This window comes from Hipposideros armiger, unplaced genomic scaffold, assembly GCF_001890085.2.
Source record: "Hipposideros armiger isolate ML-2016 unplaced genomic scaffold, ASM189008v1 scaffold_152, whole genome shotgun sequence".
Lineage (NCBI taxonomy): Eukaryota > Metazoa > Chordata > Mammalia > Chiroptera > Hipposideridae > Hipposideros > Hipposideros armiger.
The window spans coordinates 1,647,803-1,667,118 of NW_017731502.1; the positions used below are offsets into that span (position 1 = coordinate 1,647,803).

General features: G+C 41.8%; 1 protein-coding gene across 2 annotated transcripts; it reads left to right on the forward strand.

The window, feature by feature from the left end:
- Window positions 1-867: 867 nt before the first annotated feature.
- Window positions 868-15,136, forward strand: CIDEC (cell death inducing DFFA like effector c). Of its 2 annotated transcripts, none has more exons than XM_019651022.1 (6): window positions 868-922; window positions 2,252-2,329; window positions 3,611-3,764; window positions 10,747-10,905; window positions 10,991-11,178; window positions 14,540-15,136. In XM_019651022.1, the coding sequence occupies exons 2-6, from the start codon at window positions 2,277-2,279 to the stop codon at window positions 14,700-14,702; spliced, it is 717 nt and encodes a 238-aa protein (XP_019506567.1). In that variant the 5' UTR covers window positions 868-922; window positions 2,252-2,276; the 3' UTR covers window positions 14,703-15,136. The 2 variants fall into 2 exon arrangements, with proteins under 2 accessions (XP_019506567.1, XP_019506566.1); XM_019651021.1 differs by lacking the exon at window positions 868-922 and adding an exon at window positions 1,897-2,000.
- The last annotated feature ends 4,180 nt before the right edge of the window (window positions 15,137-19,316 follow it).

Below are 19,316 nucleotides of genomic sequence, written 5' to 3' on the forward strand. Positions count from 1 at the left end.
GCAACCACTAATTTATTTTCTGCCTTTATAGTTTTGCCTATTGTGGACATTTCCTACAAGGGGAATCATAAAAATATATATGTAATCTTATGTGACTGGCTTCTTTCACTTTGCATAATGTTTTCAAAGTTCATTCTTGTAGTAGCATGTATCCTTTTTATTGACAAATAACATTCCATTTTTTTATACCACATTTTTTTATCCATCCATCAGTCGATGAATGTTTGGGTTATTTCTATCTTTTGGCTATTATGATTATTGCTATGAACATTCATGTATAAGTTTTTGTGTGGACATTTGTTTTAATCTCTCTTGGAGATCTATATCTATCTATCTATCTAGCTTTCTATCTAGGACTAGAATTACTGAGTCATACGGTCTTACTCTCTTAACTCTACACACTTCAGCTAGTTTTAGTCTGCTATTATTAAATAATTATATTATCAATAAAACCAATTTCTCTTCTATCAATTAAGGGTCTCTGTTGAAAAGCCCTTTAATTTTATTATCATGAATCTTCACCTCAATCCTTTGACACAGGAATCGTTATCCCTGTTGTACAGGTGAGAGAAATTGGGGCTCACAGAAATAAGGCAACTTGTTTACACTCAAACAGCTAACACTGGTGGAGCTGGGGCCACAATCCACATCTGTCTGTTTTCTGTGCCCTCTGTGCCTGATATCACGTCCTGTCCCAAAGCTTTCGAAACATGGCTTTTCCTCTCCTTTAGGACCTTTTCTGGAAGTTAGGCTGGCCTGAAATCCCAAGGGTGAGAGCTGCCCACTCACAATCCATGCTCTTTTCCCCAGTTGGGGCTGAAGGCCAGGGGAGGGGCTTCCCCAGTAGCTAGAAATAAAATGGAGGGAGGCCTGGGCTGAGCAGGAAAGTATTGTAAGGAAGTTAGGAGGCTGTGAGGGGGAGGTAAGGAGGTTTTTGTTTGGACGTGTTTTGTGTTTTGGCTCCTGGAGAGCAGGTGAGGTGGGGATTGGCAGAGTTTTGCTAAGGACAGGGAGTGAGGAATGAGGCCAAAACAAGCCGACTTGGTGCAAAGTGCAAAGTTAGGGAGAAGGCTTTCACAGACAGCGCTAGCCTGGGAAATCTCCCCCTTCCCCAGTTGTTGGAAAGAAAGAGTGATTTTATCTGACTGGGGAGGGGGCTTTTCTTCCATGATCACTCCTTGAACCCCTTGTTCAGTGAGAGGCCCTTTCTGCTTTGGGAGCTGGGATTAGGGAAAACATCTCAGAGCCAGGCACCCAGGAACTAGGGGGCTAAGGCAGAAATAGACACTTGGCTAGGAAGTAGGAATGGCAGGATGAAGGGGAAATTCTGTGAGCTGTGTAGGAAGGCTTTCTAATGAGTGGAAAGCAATGCAACTGGGGCTTCAAGGCTACAGACACTTAGCCCTGGGCCAGAGAAAGGCATTGCTGGTGGAAGGAATTGCTTGTGCAAAGGCTTGGAGCATGCAAGACCTGGAGCATAGAGGTTTAGGAGAGAAAGTGGTGGCAGGTGAGCTCAGGCCTATCAGCTAGAACTGTGCTGTCCAATATGGTTGCTAGTAGCCATAAGCCACAGTTACTATTTAAATTTAAATTAGTTAACTTTAAATAGAATTAAAAACCCAGCTCCACAGGTATACTAGCCACATTTCAAGTGCTCAATTGGAGCTAGTAGCTCCAGAAATGGAGAGAATAGATAGAGAATGTCTCTATCATCGCAGAACGGCTGTTGGGTAAGCAGGAAGCCTCAGAAGGGTTTGGGTTGCTCAAGGGAGACAACTGGCTTAGATTGGGCTGCCTGGCCTGTGAGGGCCTGACCTTTGAGGGCTCTGGACTACAGGCGAGGGAACAGTCCCCAGCAGTGTGAGGTGGTGTGACTCACCTTCTGCCAGCGTAAAGTGGACTCTGCCCCCAGGGACAGGAATTAACCAGGCTGTGCCTCTTCAGCCCCGACTTGGGATCCCTGATTAGTGTGACCGGAGCCAGGCTCAGAGAAACATGGAGTGAGTAGTACTAGGAAGGGCAGAGCAGCTGCTGAGTGGAGCTGAGCCTGGTTCCTGGGAGGGTCTCCGGCTTGGTCATATTTAGTGTGCATGGGGTTGGACAGGAGAAGGGCTGGGGAGGTATATATGAGTTGAGAGGGGAGACCAGAGTGGAGGGTTGCTGGATGGGGTGGGATCATACTGTTTCAAATGATGAGAGAAAGGGAACCCTCCCAGCCCACTATAATGAGCTGTTTCTGCTTCCTTCCCAGGTCCAACGTAGTCCAGTTGACGAAGATGGAATATGCCATGAAGTCCCTCAGCCTCCTCTACCCCAAGTCCCTCTCCAGGTGAGGAGAGCTAAGGGTAAAAGGGAAGGGGAACTCCCTGTGAGCTGTAGGGCAGAACTGTTCAAATTTCAGTGGGCACATAAGTCTCCTGGGCATCTTTTTTTTTTTTTTAAGATTTTATTGGGGAATTGGAGAAGGGAACAGTGTTGGGGAGTTATGGAAGGGAACATTGTGTTTTTCCAGGACCCATCCGCTCCAAGTCAAGTTGTTGTCCTCCAATCTTAGTTGTGGAGGGCGCAGCTCAGCCCCAAGTCCAGTTGCAGCTTTCAATCTAGTTGCAGGGGGGCGCAGCCCACCATCCCATACGGGAGTCAAACCAGCAACCTTGTTGTTAAGAGCATGCACTCTAACCAAGTGACCCATCCGGCTGCCCGTTGGCAGCTCAGCGGCAGCTCAGCTTGGGCACGGCCCATGTGGGAATCAAACCGGCGACCCTGTTGCTCAGAGCTTGTACTCTAACCAACTGAGCCACCTGGCTGGTCCCCCCTGGGCATCTTGATAAAATTCTGATTCTGATTCAGGAGGTCTGGAGTGGGACACAAGATTTTGCGCTTCCGACAAGCTCTCAGGTGGTGTTAATGCTGGTATGCACCCCCCTACCACCACCACCTGTTGAGCAGGAAGAGGTAGACACTATGTTTTGTGCTTTCATTCTTGATCTCATTTGAACCTCACCATAACTTTGGAAAGTGGGGATTATTATACTAAATTAATAGAGGGGGAAACTAAGGCACAGAATGGGCACTCTCAGTCACCTTGCAAATGGGTAGTGGGGCCAGGATTTGAACTTGGGCCTGCCTGACTCCAAAACCCAGGTTCCTGGCACTCCTTCTTTGGTTCTGTATTGTGTATGTCAGAGTTCAAAATGCCTTACACTTCCCCACTTCATCTCACTTTACAGTGAGAACAGTGAGGCCCAGAAAGGAAAAGTGGAATTGGGGGAATGTGGAGTGGGTCTTCTGTAAACCTTGCTCCTCCTCATGGTCTGAGAACCAGCAGAGTCAATATCACTTGGGAACTTACTAGACATATAGAATCTCAGACCCCACACAGACCTACTGATTCAGAATATGCATTTTACCAAGATCCCCAGAGGACTTAATGCCCATTAAAGTTTGAGATGCACTGATCCAGCAGGCTTTTAAGTAAGGCTATCTAGAGTAGGTTTGGTGGGTGGTAGGGGAGGAGGAATATGATGAGCTCAGCCTAGAGGGTTTGGGGAGTGAGTTACCTTGTTATGGACAGCAGACAGCTCATTTTGATACCTCAAACTGCCCTCAGGTATATGGCAGTGAGCACCTCGGTGGTGACCCAGCAGCAGCTGTCAGAGCCCAGCCCAGAGGTCCTCAGGGCCCGGCCCTGCAGAGTGAGCACCACTGACAGGAGGTTGCGGAAGGGCATCATGGCGTACAGTCTGGAGGACCTCCTTCATAAGGTTTGGGGCGGCCCTACCCTTCGCACAGCCCAACCACTGGGACCTTGGCTAAGAGTTGGCCCTGAAAGCTGCCTCTCTCCCCCAGGTCACGAGCTGGGAGTTCAACGGGGATGGAGTTCATGGCTTAGATGGTGAAAAGATTTTCTTTCTGATGCCAGCTCCCACGGGTTGGTAGAGCCGGCTTGGAGTGCTGTCCAGTTGGTTAGTGATGTCTGTCTGGTGACAGGAGGAGGGCAGTATGTTGCCATCTTATACTGACATTAGGTCAGTGGTGTTTTCAGAGCATATTTTTATTTCTGGAAGGACCCTTAGGTTGCCTTTTCCAGTAATTCTTAAACTTGTAGAAGTGCCTGGAAGTTGGGGAAATGGGCAAGATTTTAGACGTTCCCTTTCCTGTCTCCTCCCTTCAGCCAGGGCAGTTCTCCTTCGATCTGTCTCTTACGTTGTTGGTCTTCCATGGAAGTCTTTGTTAGTAGTTGTGGAAGACTTTCTTCAAACTATTGATCAGGTAAACTTCCAGAGGAGGAAACCAAGGTTACACAACTCTTGTGGATGGTAGTCATAGCAGGCAAGAATGATGCCCTTCTCCATTTCCAGGCTCCCTCTCTACTTGGTTGGAGGTAACTTCTCCCACTGCCTGGCCTACAGCCTCATCTAATCTAGCTTCGTATTCTTCATGTGCTTCACTGCCCCATTAGTTTATCAGCTCCAGGGGGTGGGACACCGCTCATCTGCAAGCCCAGGTGCCTGGCACAGATCAAATGTTTGGATTAGACTTCCAATTACTAGTCTGTTTAACATATAGAAATTGTAGCTGACCTTACCCTCTATTCTACGTTCCCCATTTCTCTGAATTAAGTCTATTCTTCCTGGGAGCCAATTTCTCCTCACTTGTGAGGCTTCTGACTGTGCCAGACTACATTTCTTGTGCCTTGAATCAAAAGTGATCTTTCACACTGAGTCTAGAATCCGTACTGTTTTTCACTTTGAGGTCTGGCAGCCACCTCCTGCATGGCCTTGTTAACATATGGCTTTTCACACTTCACCTCTGAGACTGATTAGGTCATGAGTGAGGCCCAGGGATTGTGATCTTTAGCAGGTTCTTCAGGAGATTCTTACAGCTGAGTTTGACCCTTAGTCAGAGTCCAAACTCCAGAGGATGCAGGGAGGAACAGCAGTGAGGGTCCAGCTTTCTAAGATGGACCACAGTCAGATGTGAATCTTCCAGATAAAGCAGGGAGGAAGACATCAGCCTATCTAGACTCCCTCTCCAAATCTGGCAACACAAATAAAGGAGCAGAGAGAGTGATGGGGGAGAGGGTAAGGCAATATGGTTGGCAGCCACCAGAGTATGTCCCTTATTGTCCATGGCAGAGAACAGTTGGGTTTTATTTTAAAAGATAGCGAACAGTAAGCCATTGGAGGATATTTTTTAGAAAAACTAATTTTGAAACAATCTCAAACTAACAAAGTTTGCAAGAACAGTACAAGACTTCACTTGAATCACTTGAGAGTAAGTTGCCAACATGATGCCTATCATTTTTGGATACTTCAACGTGTGTTTTCTTCAAACCAGACATTCTCTGATATAACCACAATACAGCCATCAAAATCAGGGAAAACAAATGTTACGTGTCGACCACTTAATCCTGAGACTCCATTCAAGTATTGCCCATTGTCCCAATAATGTTCTTTGTTGCAAAAGGGCCCGGGTCAGGATCAAGTGTTCTATTTAATTGTGCATCACTTTAGTGTCCTTCAATCTGGATCAACAGTTCCTCCATTTCCCTGACTTTCATGGTTTGACTGTTTTGAAGATTATGAGCCAGTTCTTTTGTTTACTGTCCTTCAGTTAAGAAATGTCTAATTGCATACAATTTTGAATTGTCACATTACTGTTTAACTTTGATTATTTGAATTAAGAAGGTACAGTCAGGCTTTTCTGTATAAAGTTATTATTTTTCTCTGTGTTAATTATTTTCTAGGGAGGTACTTTGTACTAAGTAAACATATCATTCTGCATCTAACTTTCAATTTATTCACTTACTTATATGAAAAAAAGGACTCAAGTATTCCTATTTAAATGGGCTACAAGGATAGTAACAGATAATTTATTGTTGCTCAAATTGTCCTAGACTTAGCCAGTGGGACCCCCTTCTGTCTACTTCTGTGTTGTGCTTTCTGATTTCCTGGCACAAGGTATTGCAGGCTTATCTTGTACTTTCCCTGCTCTAGCTCAGTTTTTCTAGGGAAGCCTGCTTCATTTTAGTATAGAATGGTATTTAGAAACCAAGATCTGAGAGCTAGGTGTGTTCATTGCTATTGGTATATTGCTGATCACAGGCCTTTATTAAAGGATTTTAAACAGAAAAATGTGTTCTCTTGTGAATCCAAGTAAGAAAAGTAGAGAAAATTCTACTACTCCAAGGTAACTAATGGTGTGGTTGTGAATGTCCTAGTCTATCCTTATACTTATACAGCTTACTTAATTGAGGTTATGTAGTATGTAACGTGACTTTTCAGTCTATGGCATGTTGTGGGTCTTTTTCCATTTTTAATTACTATAGTATAAAATTTAGTAAATAAATATTATGGTCCATGTACTCTAGCAGGTGAATTATAGCATTTTTTTAAATTAAAGTTTATTGGGGTGACAATGTTTAGTAAAATTACATAGGTTTCAGGTGTACAATTTTGTAATAGATCACCTATATATCACATTGTGTGTTCACCATGCAGTCAGTTATTCTTTTATCACCATATATTTGATTAATTTATAGCATTTCTTGTAATCCTAATCTTGAGTTAGTTACTATTATTCCCATTTTTTAGAGGCAGAGGCCAAGTTCACTGGAATTTAAACCCAGGCTGTCATCTCATACACTTTTGCATATAATCACTGGGGAGGCTCTTAAGACTGTACTTGCCTCAACTTTTTAGATGATGAAACTAGTTCAAAGAAATGTGATAAGTTGATTAAGTTCAGGACAATGAGTAGGGAAGTAAAATTCAAACCTAAGTCTGTTTATCTCTAGAGTTGCACTATCCAATGCAATAGCTACTAGTTACATGGGGTTATTGAACTCTTGAAACGGGTCTAGTTGAAATTGAGATGTGCTTAAGTATAAAGTACATATAAGGTTTTGAAGACTTAATATGAAAAAAATGTAAAATCTTATAAATTTTAATTTTTATTATATATGTTTAGGTTGAATTAAATATATTACAAGTAATTTTACCTGTTTTTATTTTAATGTGACTATTAGAAATTTTCAAATTACATATGTGTGATAAATAGCATCTATAAAAAAACTTGATAGCTAATATCATACTGGAATTCTGAAAGCTTTCCCCTTAAGATAATGAATAAGATAAAGATGTCTGCTCTTGCCACTTCTATTCAACATTGTACTGGAGGTTCTAGCCAGGGTAACTTGGCAAGAAAATAAAACAAAAGGCACCCTGATTGGAAAGGAAAAAGTAGAACTATATCTATTTGCAGATGACATGATCTTGTATATTAAAAACCCTAAGGAATACACACACACACACACACACACACACACACACACACACACACAATTAGAGCTAATAATTGAGTTCAGCAAGGTTATAAGATATAAGATCAATCTATAAAAATCTGTTTTATTTCCATATATTGGCAATAAACAATCTGAAAATGAAATTAAGAAAGAAATTCCATTTATAATAGCATCAATAAGAATAAAATATCTAAGAATAGATTTAACAGAAGTATAAGACTTGCAGATTTAAAATTAACATTGTTGAAATAAAATAAATTGAACACCTAAAGAAGGCCTAAATAATGAAAAGACAAGTGTGCTCAGGGATTGGAAGGCTTAATATTGTTAAGACGACAATATTCTCCGACTTGATCAGCAGATTCAATGCCATTGCCATTAAAATGCCAGCTGCTCTTTTTATAGGTATTGACAAGCTGATTCTAAAATTTATATAGAAATACAATGGATTCAGAGTAGCCAAAAACAATCTTGAAAAAAAACAAAGTTGGAGGACTCATACTTCTTGATTTCAAAACTTACTACAAAGCTACAGTCAGTAATCAAGACTGTTATATTGACATAAGGATAGACACACTGTATTGGTTTATTAAGGCTGCCTGGTACTTAAACAACAGAAATTTATTTTTGCTCAAATCTGGAGGCTAGATCAAGGTGTTTTCAGGTTTGATTTCTTCCGAGGCCTCTCTCCTCGTTTTGGAGACGGCTGTCTTCATGTTCACATGGTCTTCCCTCTGTGTGTTTCTTTGTCCTAATCTCCCCTTCTTATAAGGATACTAGTCATATTAGATTAGGGCCCACCCTAATGACCTCATTTTAAATTACCCCTTTAAAAAATCCTATCTCCAAATACAATAACATTCTGAGGTACTGGGGCTTAGAACTTCAACATGTAAATTTTGGAGAGATATAATTCAGCCCACTATACATACAAGTCAATGGAATAGAATCGAAAGTCCAGAAATAAACCCATGTTTCTGTAGTCAATTGATTTTCGACAGGGTGCCAAGGCTATTCGATGGAGAAAGAATAGTCTTTTCAACAAATGGTGGTGAGACAATGGAATATTCACATGCAAAAGAATGAAAGTGGATTCCTATATCACACTATGTACAAAATTAAGTAAAAATGGATTGAAGTGCTAAATATAGAGCTAAAACCCTTAGAAGAAAACATAGGTAAATCTTAATGATCTTGGTTTCTTAGTTATGGCACCAAAGCACAAGCAACCAAAGGGAAAAAATCGGACTTCATCAATATTAGAAACTTTTGTCATCAATAAACACTCTCAAAAACAAAAAAACAATGAAAAGGCAACCCACAGAATGGGAGAAAATATTTGTAAATCACATACCTGATAAAGGTCTAGTATCAAGAATATATAAAGAACTCTTATAACTCAACAATAAAAAGACAACCCAATTAAAAATGGGCAAAGGATTTGAGTGGATATTTCTCTAAAGAAGATACACAAATGACTAAGAACACATGAAAATATATTCAACATCATTAGTTGTCTACAAAAAGCTGACACATGGTTGGGCTATTAAGTATTTTTTGAGGTAGAACTTTTTATTGATATCTTTTTATAGGTTCTTTATTATTAGTTGAAGGAATAGAAAATGTAACTTTAGGACAATTTTGAGGATGTAAAGGTATTGTATAAAAACAATCCTGTAAATCAACTACTATCAAAGGCCATTTTTTTGGAATCGTGGACAGTTGTGGAAGTCCAGGCTGTAAAGCATCCATGGGCTCAATGAGAGCATTAACTGCTCGGAGGTCAGTGAGTATTTGTCATTAAAAAAAATTTTTTTTAATGACAAATACTGGAGAATTCCTGGGACTTGTAGAAGGTTCTATATGATTTAATTTTAATTGAATCTGTACTAATTCTGTTAGAGACTCTAATTTTTTTTGAGATAGGGGCCACTGCTCGATCCATAGAGGCATGATTTTTATCCATTTGAGAGCTACAGGAGTTTGCAGCTCAGTGACAGTGGCCCCTACAAAAAATGTTCTTGTGTCTCTGTCCAATAACGCCAGATATCATGTCCCACGTGACAAGGGCTGGGGTTTCGAGGAGGGGCGGCGACGGGGTTAAGAAATCACAAGAGTCAAAAATAGAGTTTCTGCGGGCCAGGGTCTTGTCTCTGCAGACTGAGAGAGCAGCAAGTCCTGATACTGGCGGGTGAATAGCTTTTATTTACAACTGTCACAAAGAAGTCAATTTGAATATCTATACCCAGTTAATTGATTCGATAAGACCGGCAGCTGCTTCACCGAAACTTATTGTGATCAAGCACGAGTTGTGCTTTCACACGTACGTATGATCCCCGGGATGGACTCAGCCTTCCGAGACCACCGGATAAGGAAGTTTTACCGAGATCATTTCCTCCGGTCTCAGCATTTCAAGACACTCCCTTATGACTTTAAAGGATCAGTGCACAGGAGCATTTGAGTCGGCAGTGGCAAGGCGACAATTAGTCATTAGAGAAATGCAAGTAAGAATCACTTCATACCCATTAAACTTGCTTAAAAAATAAAAGACAGACAATAACTAGTGCTGATGAGGTTGCAGAGAAATTGGAATCTTCATGCATTGCTGGTGGGAATATGAGATGATGCAGCTGCTTTGGAAAACAGCTCCTCAAAGAATTAAACATGAGGTTAATTGTATGACTCAGCAATGTCACCCCATAGGTATATACCCAGGAAAATTAAAAATATACGTTTACCCAAAAATTTGTACATGAATGTTCATAACAGCATTATTCATGATACTCAAAAATGGAAATAACCAAAAGTCTATCAATTGATGAATCAATTAAAAATGTGGTTTATCTATATAGTAGAATATTAAGCCATGAAAAATGAATGAATCATGTTACAACATGGCTGAACCTTGAAAACATATTAAGTAAAAGAAGGCAGTTTAAAACGATGACATAATTCCATGTATATGAAATGTCCAGAATGAGCAAATCCATAGAGACAGATAGTAGAGTTGCCGTGGATTGGAATGGAGAATGACTGCTAATGGATAATGAGTTTCATTTGGGGTGATGCAATTAGATAGTGATAGTGGTTGCATAATTTTGTGAATATACTGAAAAACACTGAATTGTATCCTTTAAAAGGGTGAATTTTATGACATGAATTATATCTCAATAGAAAATTACATGTGTGACTCCCATTATATTTTTATTGGACAACATTGTTCTAGAATATTAACCACGACCCCAGGTACCAAGGGGTACCATAACACAGAGTCTTGGTATGGTGATACCACAGCAAGAACTGGGGTTCCAGTCCCATTCCACCGACCCTGGCCCACTTGTTCTTTCCCTGACAGCTGGGGTGATATGACATGGGTCTTCCCCATACCAGCTCTGTGGCTGCATGGGGACGGCAGAAACATCACTAACTTTATTCCCCAGGTCCAGGACACCCTGAGGCTGGCGGACAAGCCCTTCTTCCTGGTGCTGGAGGAAGACGGCACAACTGTAGAGACAGAAGAGTATTTCCAAACCCTGGCAGACAATACAGTGTTCATGGTGCTCCAGAAGGGGCAGAAATGGAAGCCCCCATCAGAGCAGGTGAGCTACCACCTGTGGAGGAAGAACAGTGGGAGCCTGGGAGAAGTCTCTGAGGAGTGCCAACCACATGCTTGTCTTGATGCAGCGCACTAGGTCTCAACTCTCCGTCTCCCGTAAGTCTGCCAAGAAGATTGATGTGGCCCGTGTAACCTTCGACTTGTACAAGGTGAACCCACAGGACTTCATTGGCTGCCTGAATGTAAAGGCGACTCTCTATGGCACATACTCCCTTTCCTACAATCTGGACTGCTACGGGGCCAAGCGCATCATGAAGTAAGTGCATTGGGATTAGCTGGGGACAGGGTGGGTACGCAGCAATGCAAGAGCCCCCATCTGCTCACCTGGACCTCAGCCTTCTAGGGCCTAGGAGTGGTATTAATGCTGACACAGCATGACAGTTAGCATTTGTCTAGAACTTATGACTGAACTAGTGCTTTAGATTTCACTAGTGTATGCCAAAGGAGTATATACTCCTCCAGGTAGAACCAGTATAGATTTAGTTTTTCTAATTACCTTCTGCTATAACAATCTTTTTTCACTTAAAATAGTAAGTTTTCCTAAGTAGTCTTCCAATCAACTTTTTAAAAATGAACATGCATCAAAGATTTTATTGAACTCATTAATGAGACAACCAGCAAGAAGCTACAATCAGTTGAAAGGAGAATTCAAAATCCCACCCACATACAGGTCCATGAAGGATGATGAAATAGGGGCGGCCGGTTAGCTCAATTGGTTAGAGCGCAATGCTCATAACACCAAGGTTGCCGGTTTGATCCCCGCATGGGACACTGACCTGTGCCCTCCACAACTAGACTGAAACAACTACTTGACTGGGAGCTCATGGATCCTGGAAAATCACACTGTTCCCCAATTAAAAAAGAGAGAGAGAGAGAGAGAACGATGAAATAAACAGCAAATAGAAAAAAAAATTAAAAACAAAGAATGCTGAAATAAGTTTACAAATCAAAATTGGATTTTTCCATGGGGTAAGAGAGATGAAATAATTGTCCCTCCATAGGACAGAATTGCTTTGCTTTTTTTTTTTTTTAAAGATTTTTATTGGGGAATTGGGGGATGGGAACAGTGCTGGGGAATTGGAGAAAGGGGAACAGACAAGTTGCTGTCCTTTTGTTCTTCAGTCTAGTTGTGGATGACGTTGCTTCACTGGCCCAAGTTGGCACCATCATTGCGCTCTTCCCGGGCAAGACAGATCAGTCGCCGGCTTCTGGACGGCCACTCACTGCGGCTGCTGGCCGCTCATGCTGGCTGCTGGCTACACACGGTAGCCCATGGCAACCCACTGCCACAGGGGCTGCAGCCTACGCCATCGCCATCGCCAGCGACTCCTGGCAGCCCAGCTCCAGGTTGAGCTGTTGTTCAGCATCTTAGCTGTAGAGGGCAGTGTCACTGACCCTCATATGTGGGATCCGAACCGGGGCCCTCTGGCATCCCAAGCCAGCTGTTAACCAACTGAGCCACTCGGCCGGCCCTACTTTGCATTTTTATAGACAATTAGTCATTGTCTTGTCTAATGAACTTTTTAAAACGTTTTACTTTACATTTGAAAGTTTAATCAAGTATCATAGGAAGCATGAGAATATATTAAATCATAAGACGAATACTGTTATGGTAGTGTTTCCTGAATTCAGCTGCTCCATTGTTACTCTAGAAAATTCTTACTCCATTAGATTGGATGTAACCGCTGAGGCAGAGGCCATCCAATTAGTCCAAAGTCACAAAACTAGGGAGTAGCAGAGCATGGCCTCTTGCCAGTTTCTTCTGACAGATTCTACTCCTCTCCAGTTGCTACATTCAGTATCTACTGAGCACCCACTGTGTGCCTGGCCCTATGCTGTAAGCTGAAGAACAAGATGTCAGAACAAACTCCATGAAGGCAAAAATGTCTGTTGCCTCCAGTACCTTGATGAATGCTGGCATATAGTAGTAATTCAAATTGAAGAATGAATGAAGGCACATATGATCCTTGTTTTCAGGGGGCTTCTGAAAAATCTTGCTCAGAGTCCCCAGAGTTCTGCCAGGGCATGTGTAGCTAGAGCATATCAGACCTTATTGGCTTTCTGAGTTTATTCTCTGCACACCCAATCTGCAGATGAGGGACCTGAGGCTGCGTGGCTCTGCTTGCCAGAGATGACACTCAGTAGCAGGCTTGAGCCTGGTTCTGCGGCTAGAAGTTCCATTTTCCTCCTATATTATTAGAGCATGCATGCCCTCTCTTGTTCCGGGCTTGCTGCCAGTAGTTTGCAGATTTCAAAATCTAAAGCAAGAAGTTTCAGTCCATTTAGGGGAAGTGGGACTCTCGGCCCTAAACACAGGAGACATCTTGGTATCTAAAAAAAAAAACAAAAAACATTGCAAGCTGGAGTCAGTGTAGTGAGTTCGTGGAGTTGGCTAGTTGTTTTTCTTAAATTGTGCTAAAATATACATTACATAAAAATGACCATTTTAACCACTTTTAGGTGTCCAATTCAGTAACATTCACAGTGTTGTGTAAGCCTCACCACTATCTGTTTCCAGAACTTTTTCATCATCCCAAACTGAAACTCTGTCCCCATTAAACACTAACTGTCCACTCTCCCTCCCTCCAGTCGTTGGTAACGTCTGTTCTCCTTTCTGTCTCTGTGAATTTGCCTATTCTAGGGACTTCATACAAGTGGAACCATACAAGGCTTCTCCTGTGACTGGCTTATTTCACTTAGCATGATGTTTTCAAGGTTCATCCATGTTGTAGCGTGTGTCAGAATTTCATTTCTATTTATGGCTGGACAACTGTTTTAAGCCTCAGTTCTCTAATTTGATAAATGGGTATACTTCTTGAGTATAATCTTTGCATTTTAAAAATATTTTCATGTGTAGCTGTTTATGATTCTAATTGTCTTTCTGCTGTCCTCCACCTCAACCATAATTTATTGAATGAAGGTTAATAGAAAACAAATTTTAATGTCAGCCAGAAAGTAGTATTTATTTTCCTTTTGTATTCCCCTTCCCGATCCCCCTTAGGACTAGACAGCCCTAGTGACTCTCATCTATCTCTTTTAAACATATTTGGGTAAGAACTTGGTTAAAGTCGTCAAGTATCCAGCCAATTACCCTTGACCCCATCTTTCCCTGTGTTAAATGATTTATGTTATTTCAACCTCTTAACCCTGTGTGGGATCAAAATGGTATCTTCATGTCCAGCACTCTGAAAATTAGCTTGACTGCAAATGACATGGAAAGGCCTCAGAGTCTAGAACAGACATTGGGCAGCATTATGATCTTCACGTTATGGAGGCCACACTGCTTGGTCCAAAGTAGTAATTACAAAGTAGTATTACAAAAATAAAAATTAAATGAGCTTGAATTTTGCATGAGAAAATAGAGAGGTTGTGGACATCTCAATTTTATTTCATTTATTTATTTATTTATTTTTTACATCTCAATTTTTAAGGTATGATTGCAGGTAATGCCTGTAGGCCCTTTCCTGTTTGCTGAGGGAAGGCAACATCTATTCCTGTTTGCATGTCGCTCTTTAAGTGATGAAACTATGAAGGGAGCATGGGGAAGGAAGTATTTAGGGGATGCAGGCAAGGGTTTTCCTTGTGTTTTGACTCTACTGCCTTCTCATTCCACCCAGGGAAGCTCTTCGCTGGGCCCTCATCAGCATGCAGGCCACAGGGCATGTTCTTCTCGGCACCTCCTGTTACATGCAGCAGCTCCTGGATGCCACAGAGGGAGAGCAGCCCCCCAAGGCCAACGTCCCATCCCTCATGCCGACCTGTCTGAAGCTTCTGCAATGAAAGCCCAAGTCCTCAGAGGCTTTCCCCAGCCGAGGACTAGACTGGGGACCCCATGCGCAGCTTGTAGCACCCACAAGCCTGGCAGAGAGCTTCTTACCTCCCCACACCTCCTTTACCCCCACAGGACCATGAGTGTGGAAGCAGGGGGAAGGGCTGGAAACCTGGGGTAGGCTGGCCAAAGGGGAGCTGAGGGTTCTTGGCCTGGCCCAGTTCCTTCCTGCCCAAGGTAGCTTAGCTGACCAAGGCTGGTCACCAGCAGGCTAGGCCTGAAGTCTGCCCCTCAGACACCTGTCCTCACACGCTATACTTTCATCACACTTTCTACCTCCTGGCCCTTGTCCCTAATACTCCTGAGTGAATAGTAAGGCTCACTAATGTATTATATTAGAGATTATAATGTATTGTATTACAATAAATGATTTATGCTGATACATCTTCTTTGCCTGTGTTCTTTGGGAATGAGGGTGGGGTTCCAACTGGAAGGTTGGAAAGGTTCAAGGAAGAGATGACTCTATTGTCAAATCATTCTCTAAAATGTGGCGTTACAGGAAACAGCACTCCTTCTGCCAAAAAAAAAAAAATTGCAGTTGATTCTGGAACTAATGTCTGCTTAATCGAAGACTTGAGCAAACCCTTTAATCTATAAAATAAATAACGATTTCCAAAATAAATTTGCCCATCAGAAGGGCTTTGATTGGCAGGGTGGGATTAAGGCAGTCTTCTAATTTCCCACTGTAGCATTTTATTACAGCTTTTCAGTGTTTAGGTGGGAAAGTACTAACTAAGGTGTAACACAGCTCTCCATCAATGTCTTCCCTAGCTTGCTAGGACAGTTCAGAACTTTCAACCTCAGTATTTCAAAGTGAGCTGTTAGCCACCACGAAGAATATTAAATTCTCATCGGTGTGAGCTGGCAGTTTTCAATATAGAGCAACTCAAACAAGACAAGCATGAAAAGCTAGGTTTGTAGGTGATTGTGCTTTAGTCTGTGACTCAGATTTACAAACGTGTCATTTCTGACCTTTACCATAAAGCTTATTTGGGTTTATTAAAAACAAAAACAAAGGCTTGTGTTACCAAAGCTAGAGCTGGAGAGTTATTGCTGGCAGTGGACCCAGACCCCGCAGCCATTTGTGGGAAGAGCTGCCAGAGCTAGCAGAACACTTTCTATTCTAAACTTTTCTGCTCTTGCAGTTATGGCTGGAGGCCTGGCTCAGTGCCATCCTGGATATGGAGGTACAATGACCAGAAGCTATTCCTGGTCAACGCTTGCTAAGGCCATGGCCTACTTGCTCCTCCTGTAAAGTTAATCATACCGCTGAGATGGACTGGGGTGGCAGAAGCTTAGAATTAGTCACCACACCCCCTCCTCCTGAGAATCAGAGTTTCACAAGTGCGTTGTGTGACTAACTCTTGGCACTGAGCCCTTTCAGCCCAGGAAAAATGAGTTCTTGCTTTTCTTCCAAGAGCTTGGAGGCTAATGGAGTCACACAAACTGTGGACAGTATACAGGAAAGGACAGCCTTTGATGAGCCTGCGGTGTGTGGAAAATTCCAAAGAGCAAGGGAGCTCAAATCTCAGCAGGGCCAGTGGCCAGTCCAAGTGGGGGAATGGCCTCTCTTGGGGCCAAGTGCCGCCAGTGGAGGAGAGGTCTGTTGCAGCAAGGCAGGCCATGTCCCGGCCCCTTGGCCTTAGTCTTTGCATCTTGATCAAAGCTGGTACCTATGAATGCGCAGAAGACATTCTTTCAGAAAAGACATTCTAAAATACCGTGGGACCTGGGCCGGCCGAGTGGTTCAATTGGTTAAGAGCTCGCTCAAGAGTTTGAGCTCTGAGGAACAGCGGTTCAATGCCCGGCCAGAGCTGAGCTGCCGCTGAGCTGCCAACAGGTGGCAGGATGGCTCAGCTAAAAAATAATAAATAAATAAATAAATAAATAAATAAATAAATAAATAAAATACCGTGGGGCCTTATGACAAAGCATAGTAATGTCCAAGCCTAAGCCCAAAACAAGATAAAACCACTTGCAATCTTGCCAAACATCTTGCCAGTCTTGTCTATACAGAATGTATACACATTTTAAAAAACATAAAAACTGTATTAAAATGTTACAATATATACCGATGACAAAAGATGAATACAAGTCATGTGTATACATTTTTTGGCACCTCCAGTATTTGCACATTATTTATTTAAAAATTGATTATTTAAATATTTGAATTTTAAAAAGTTTCTTGTATAACTTATATACAATAAAATTTACCCTTTTAAAGTATATAGTTCAATTAAGTTTTGGCAAATTAATACATTTATATAACCACCACTTCCAGCATGCCAAATAGCTCCCTCATGCCCCTGTCTAGTCAATCCCCACCCTCCCACCCATCCCAAGCCCTTGGTAACCACTGACTATTTTTTGCCAATATAGTTTGCCTTTTCTAAAATGTCATTTAAATATAATCACCCAGTCTTTTAAAAAATTTAGCTCTACTCATTTTTATTTTAAAACATTTTTATTATTTAAAATTTTTTATGGGGCTGGCCAAGTGGCGGGTTGTTCAAGAGCTGGCTTGGGACACCAGCTCTGAGCAGCAGGGCCCCGGTTCAGATCCCACATGAGGGCCAGTGACACTGCCCTCTACAGCTAAGATGGTGAACAACAGCTTGACCTGGAGCTGGACTGCCGTGAGTCGCCAGCGATGGCATAGGCTGCAGCCCCTGATGCAGTGGGCTTCCATAAGCTACCGTGAGTGGCCGGCAGCCAGCGTGAGCTGCCAAGAGCTGCCGTGAGCGGCCATCCAGAGGCCAGCGACCGATCTGCCTCACCTGGGAAAAGCACAATGATAATACCAACATGGGTCAGTGAAGGAACCTCCATAACTAGACTGAAGAACAATAGGAGAGCAACTTGTCTGTTCTTCTTCCCCAATCCCCAACGCTGTTCCCCTCCCCCAACTCCCCAATAAAATCTTAAAAAAATTTTTTTTTTTATGAATCTTACAGTCTTTTATATCTGGCTTAGTTTTTTAAACTAGGGGTGTGTATGTCTGTAGAAGAAATATTTCAATGAGATAAGAAAACTTAAGCAGTTCCAAAGGGTAAAAATAATTATCTTCTCACCTCTGATTCCTTCTCCAGAAGCAGCCACCATCTTGTTTTTGTGTCCTTTCAGAAATGCAGGCATACATGAACCTAATATATATAAATCACACACACACACACACACATGCAGTTATGCACCCCTTAACGATGAGGATATTTCTGAGAAATGCATCATTAGGCGATTTTGTTGTACAAGCATCATAGGGTACACTTACCTAAACCTAGATGGTATAACCTACCGCACACCTAGCTACATGGTGTAGCCTATTGCTTCCAGGCTACAATACAAGCCTGTATAGCATGTTACTGCACAAAACAACATGAGATTAAGCACAAGAGAAAATAATACAATCAAGGGAGGAAGTAAGCATGAGGTATGTGAGGCTGCTGTCGGTATAACATGGCATACTGTTTTAAAGCAAACTATTTTTTATAAGCAGAAAGAGTATACTCTAAAATAACAATAAAAAGTATAGTAAATACATAAACCAGTAAAATAGTCATTTATTATATTATCAACTATTATGCACTGTACATAATTGTATGTGCTATATTTTTATGCGATTGGCAGCGCAGGTTTGTTTACATCAGCATCGGCACAAACACGTGAGTAATGCATTGCACTATGACGTTGCAACAGCTACGATGTCACTAGGCAATAGGAATTTTTCAGCTCCATTATAATCTTATGGGACCACCATCACGTATGTGATGTGGTCTATAGTTGCCTGAAAAGTCATTATGTGGCACATGACTATATGTATACAGTATATGCACTTCTAGTCACACTGTCCTCCACTTTGCTTTTTTGACTTAATATATTCTGAAGATTGACTCATATCAGCATATAGACCTACACATTCCTTAATGGCTGCATGTATGTATGTGCTACAATTGACTTAGCCACACTCCTGTTGATGGATTTAGGTTAATTTGAAGTCTTTTGCTAATGCAAACAATGCATTGAAAGTTACAGTGCTCTTAGTAAATAAAATAATACACAGATTGCATGTAATTTCTCTACAGTTGTAATTACAGAATCCATTTTGTCTTTGCTTTTTTTTTTTTAACCTAGCTTATTTCTCCTGTTATTCCCGCCTTCTGCCTCCTAGTAAATTTCTATTGGTTCTTCACAACCTGCCCATCACAACCCATGCTGGGACACCTTTTCTGATTTCGCCTTCACTCTCTTCTCTCTCTATTTTCCCAGGGCTTAGCAAGGTGCATTATGATGTTGTGATCTGAACTGTGTCCACTTGGTTTAATTTCTTGTGGGTAGGGCCTAGGTCTTGTTGATCTGTGTTTCCAACTCACAAATGCCAGGGCCTGGCATAGAGTTAGCACTGAAAACATGTTGAATGTATTAGATTTATTTCCCCTACAGAGCTAGCTAATCACAGGACAATTTATGTTTCCAGCTTTGAGACTTGTTTTGTTTTTGCTTTAATAAATAATGCTGTAGTGAATCTTTTATCTTTTTCTGCCTCTGGCCTTTTACTCTTTTTGGATTAT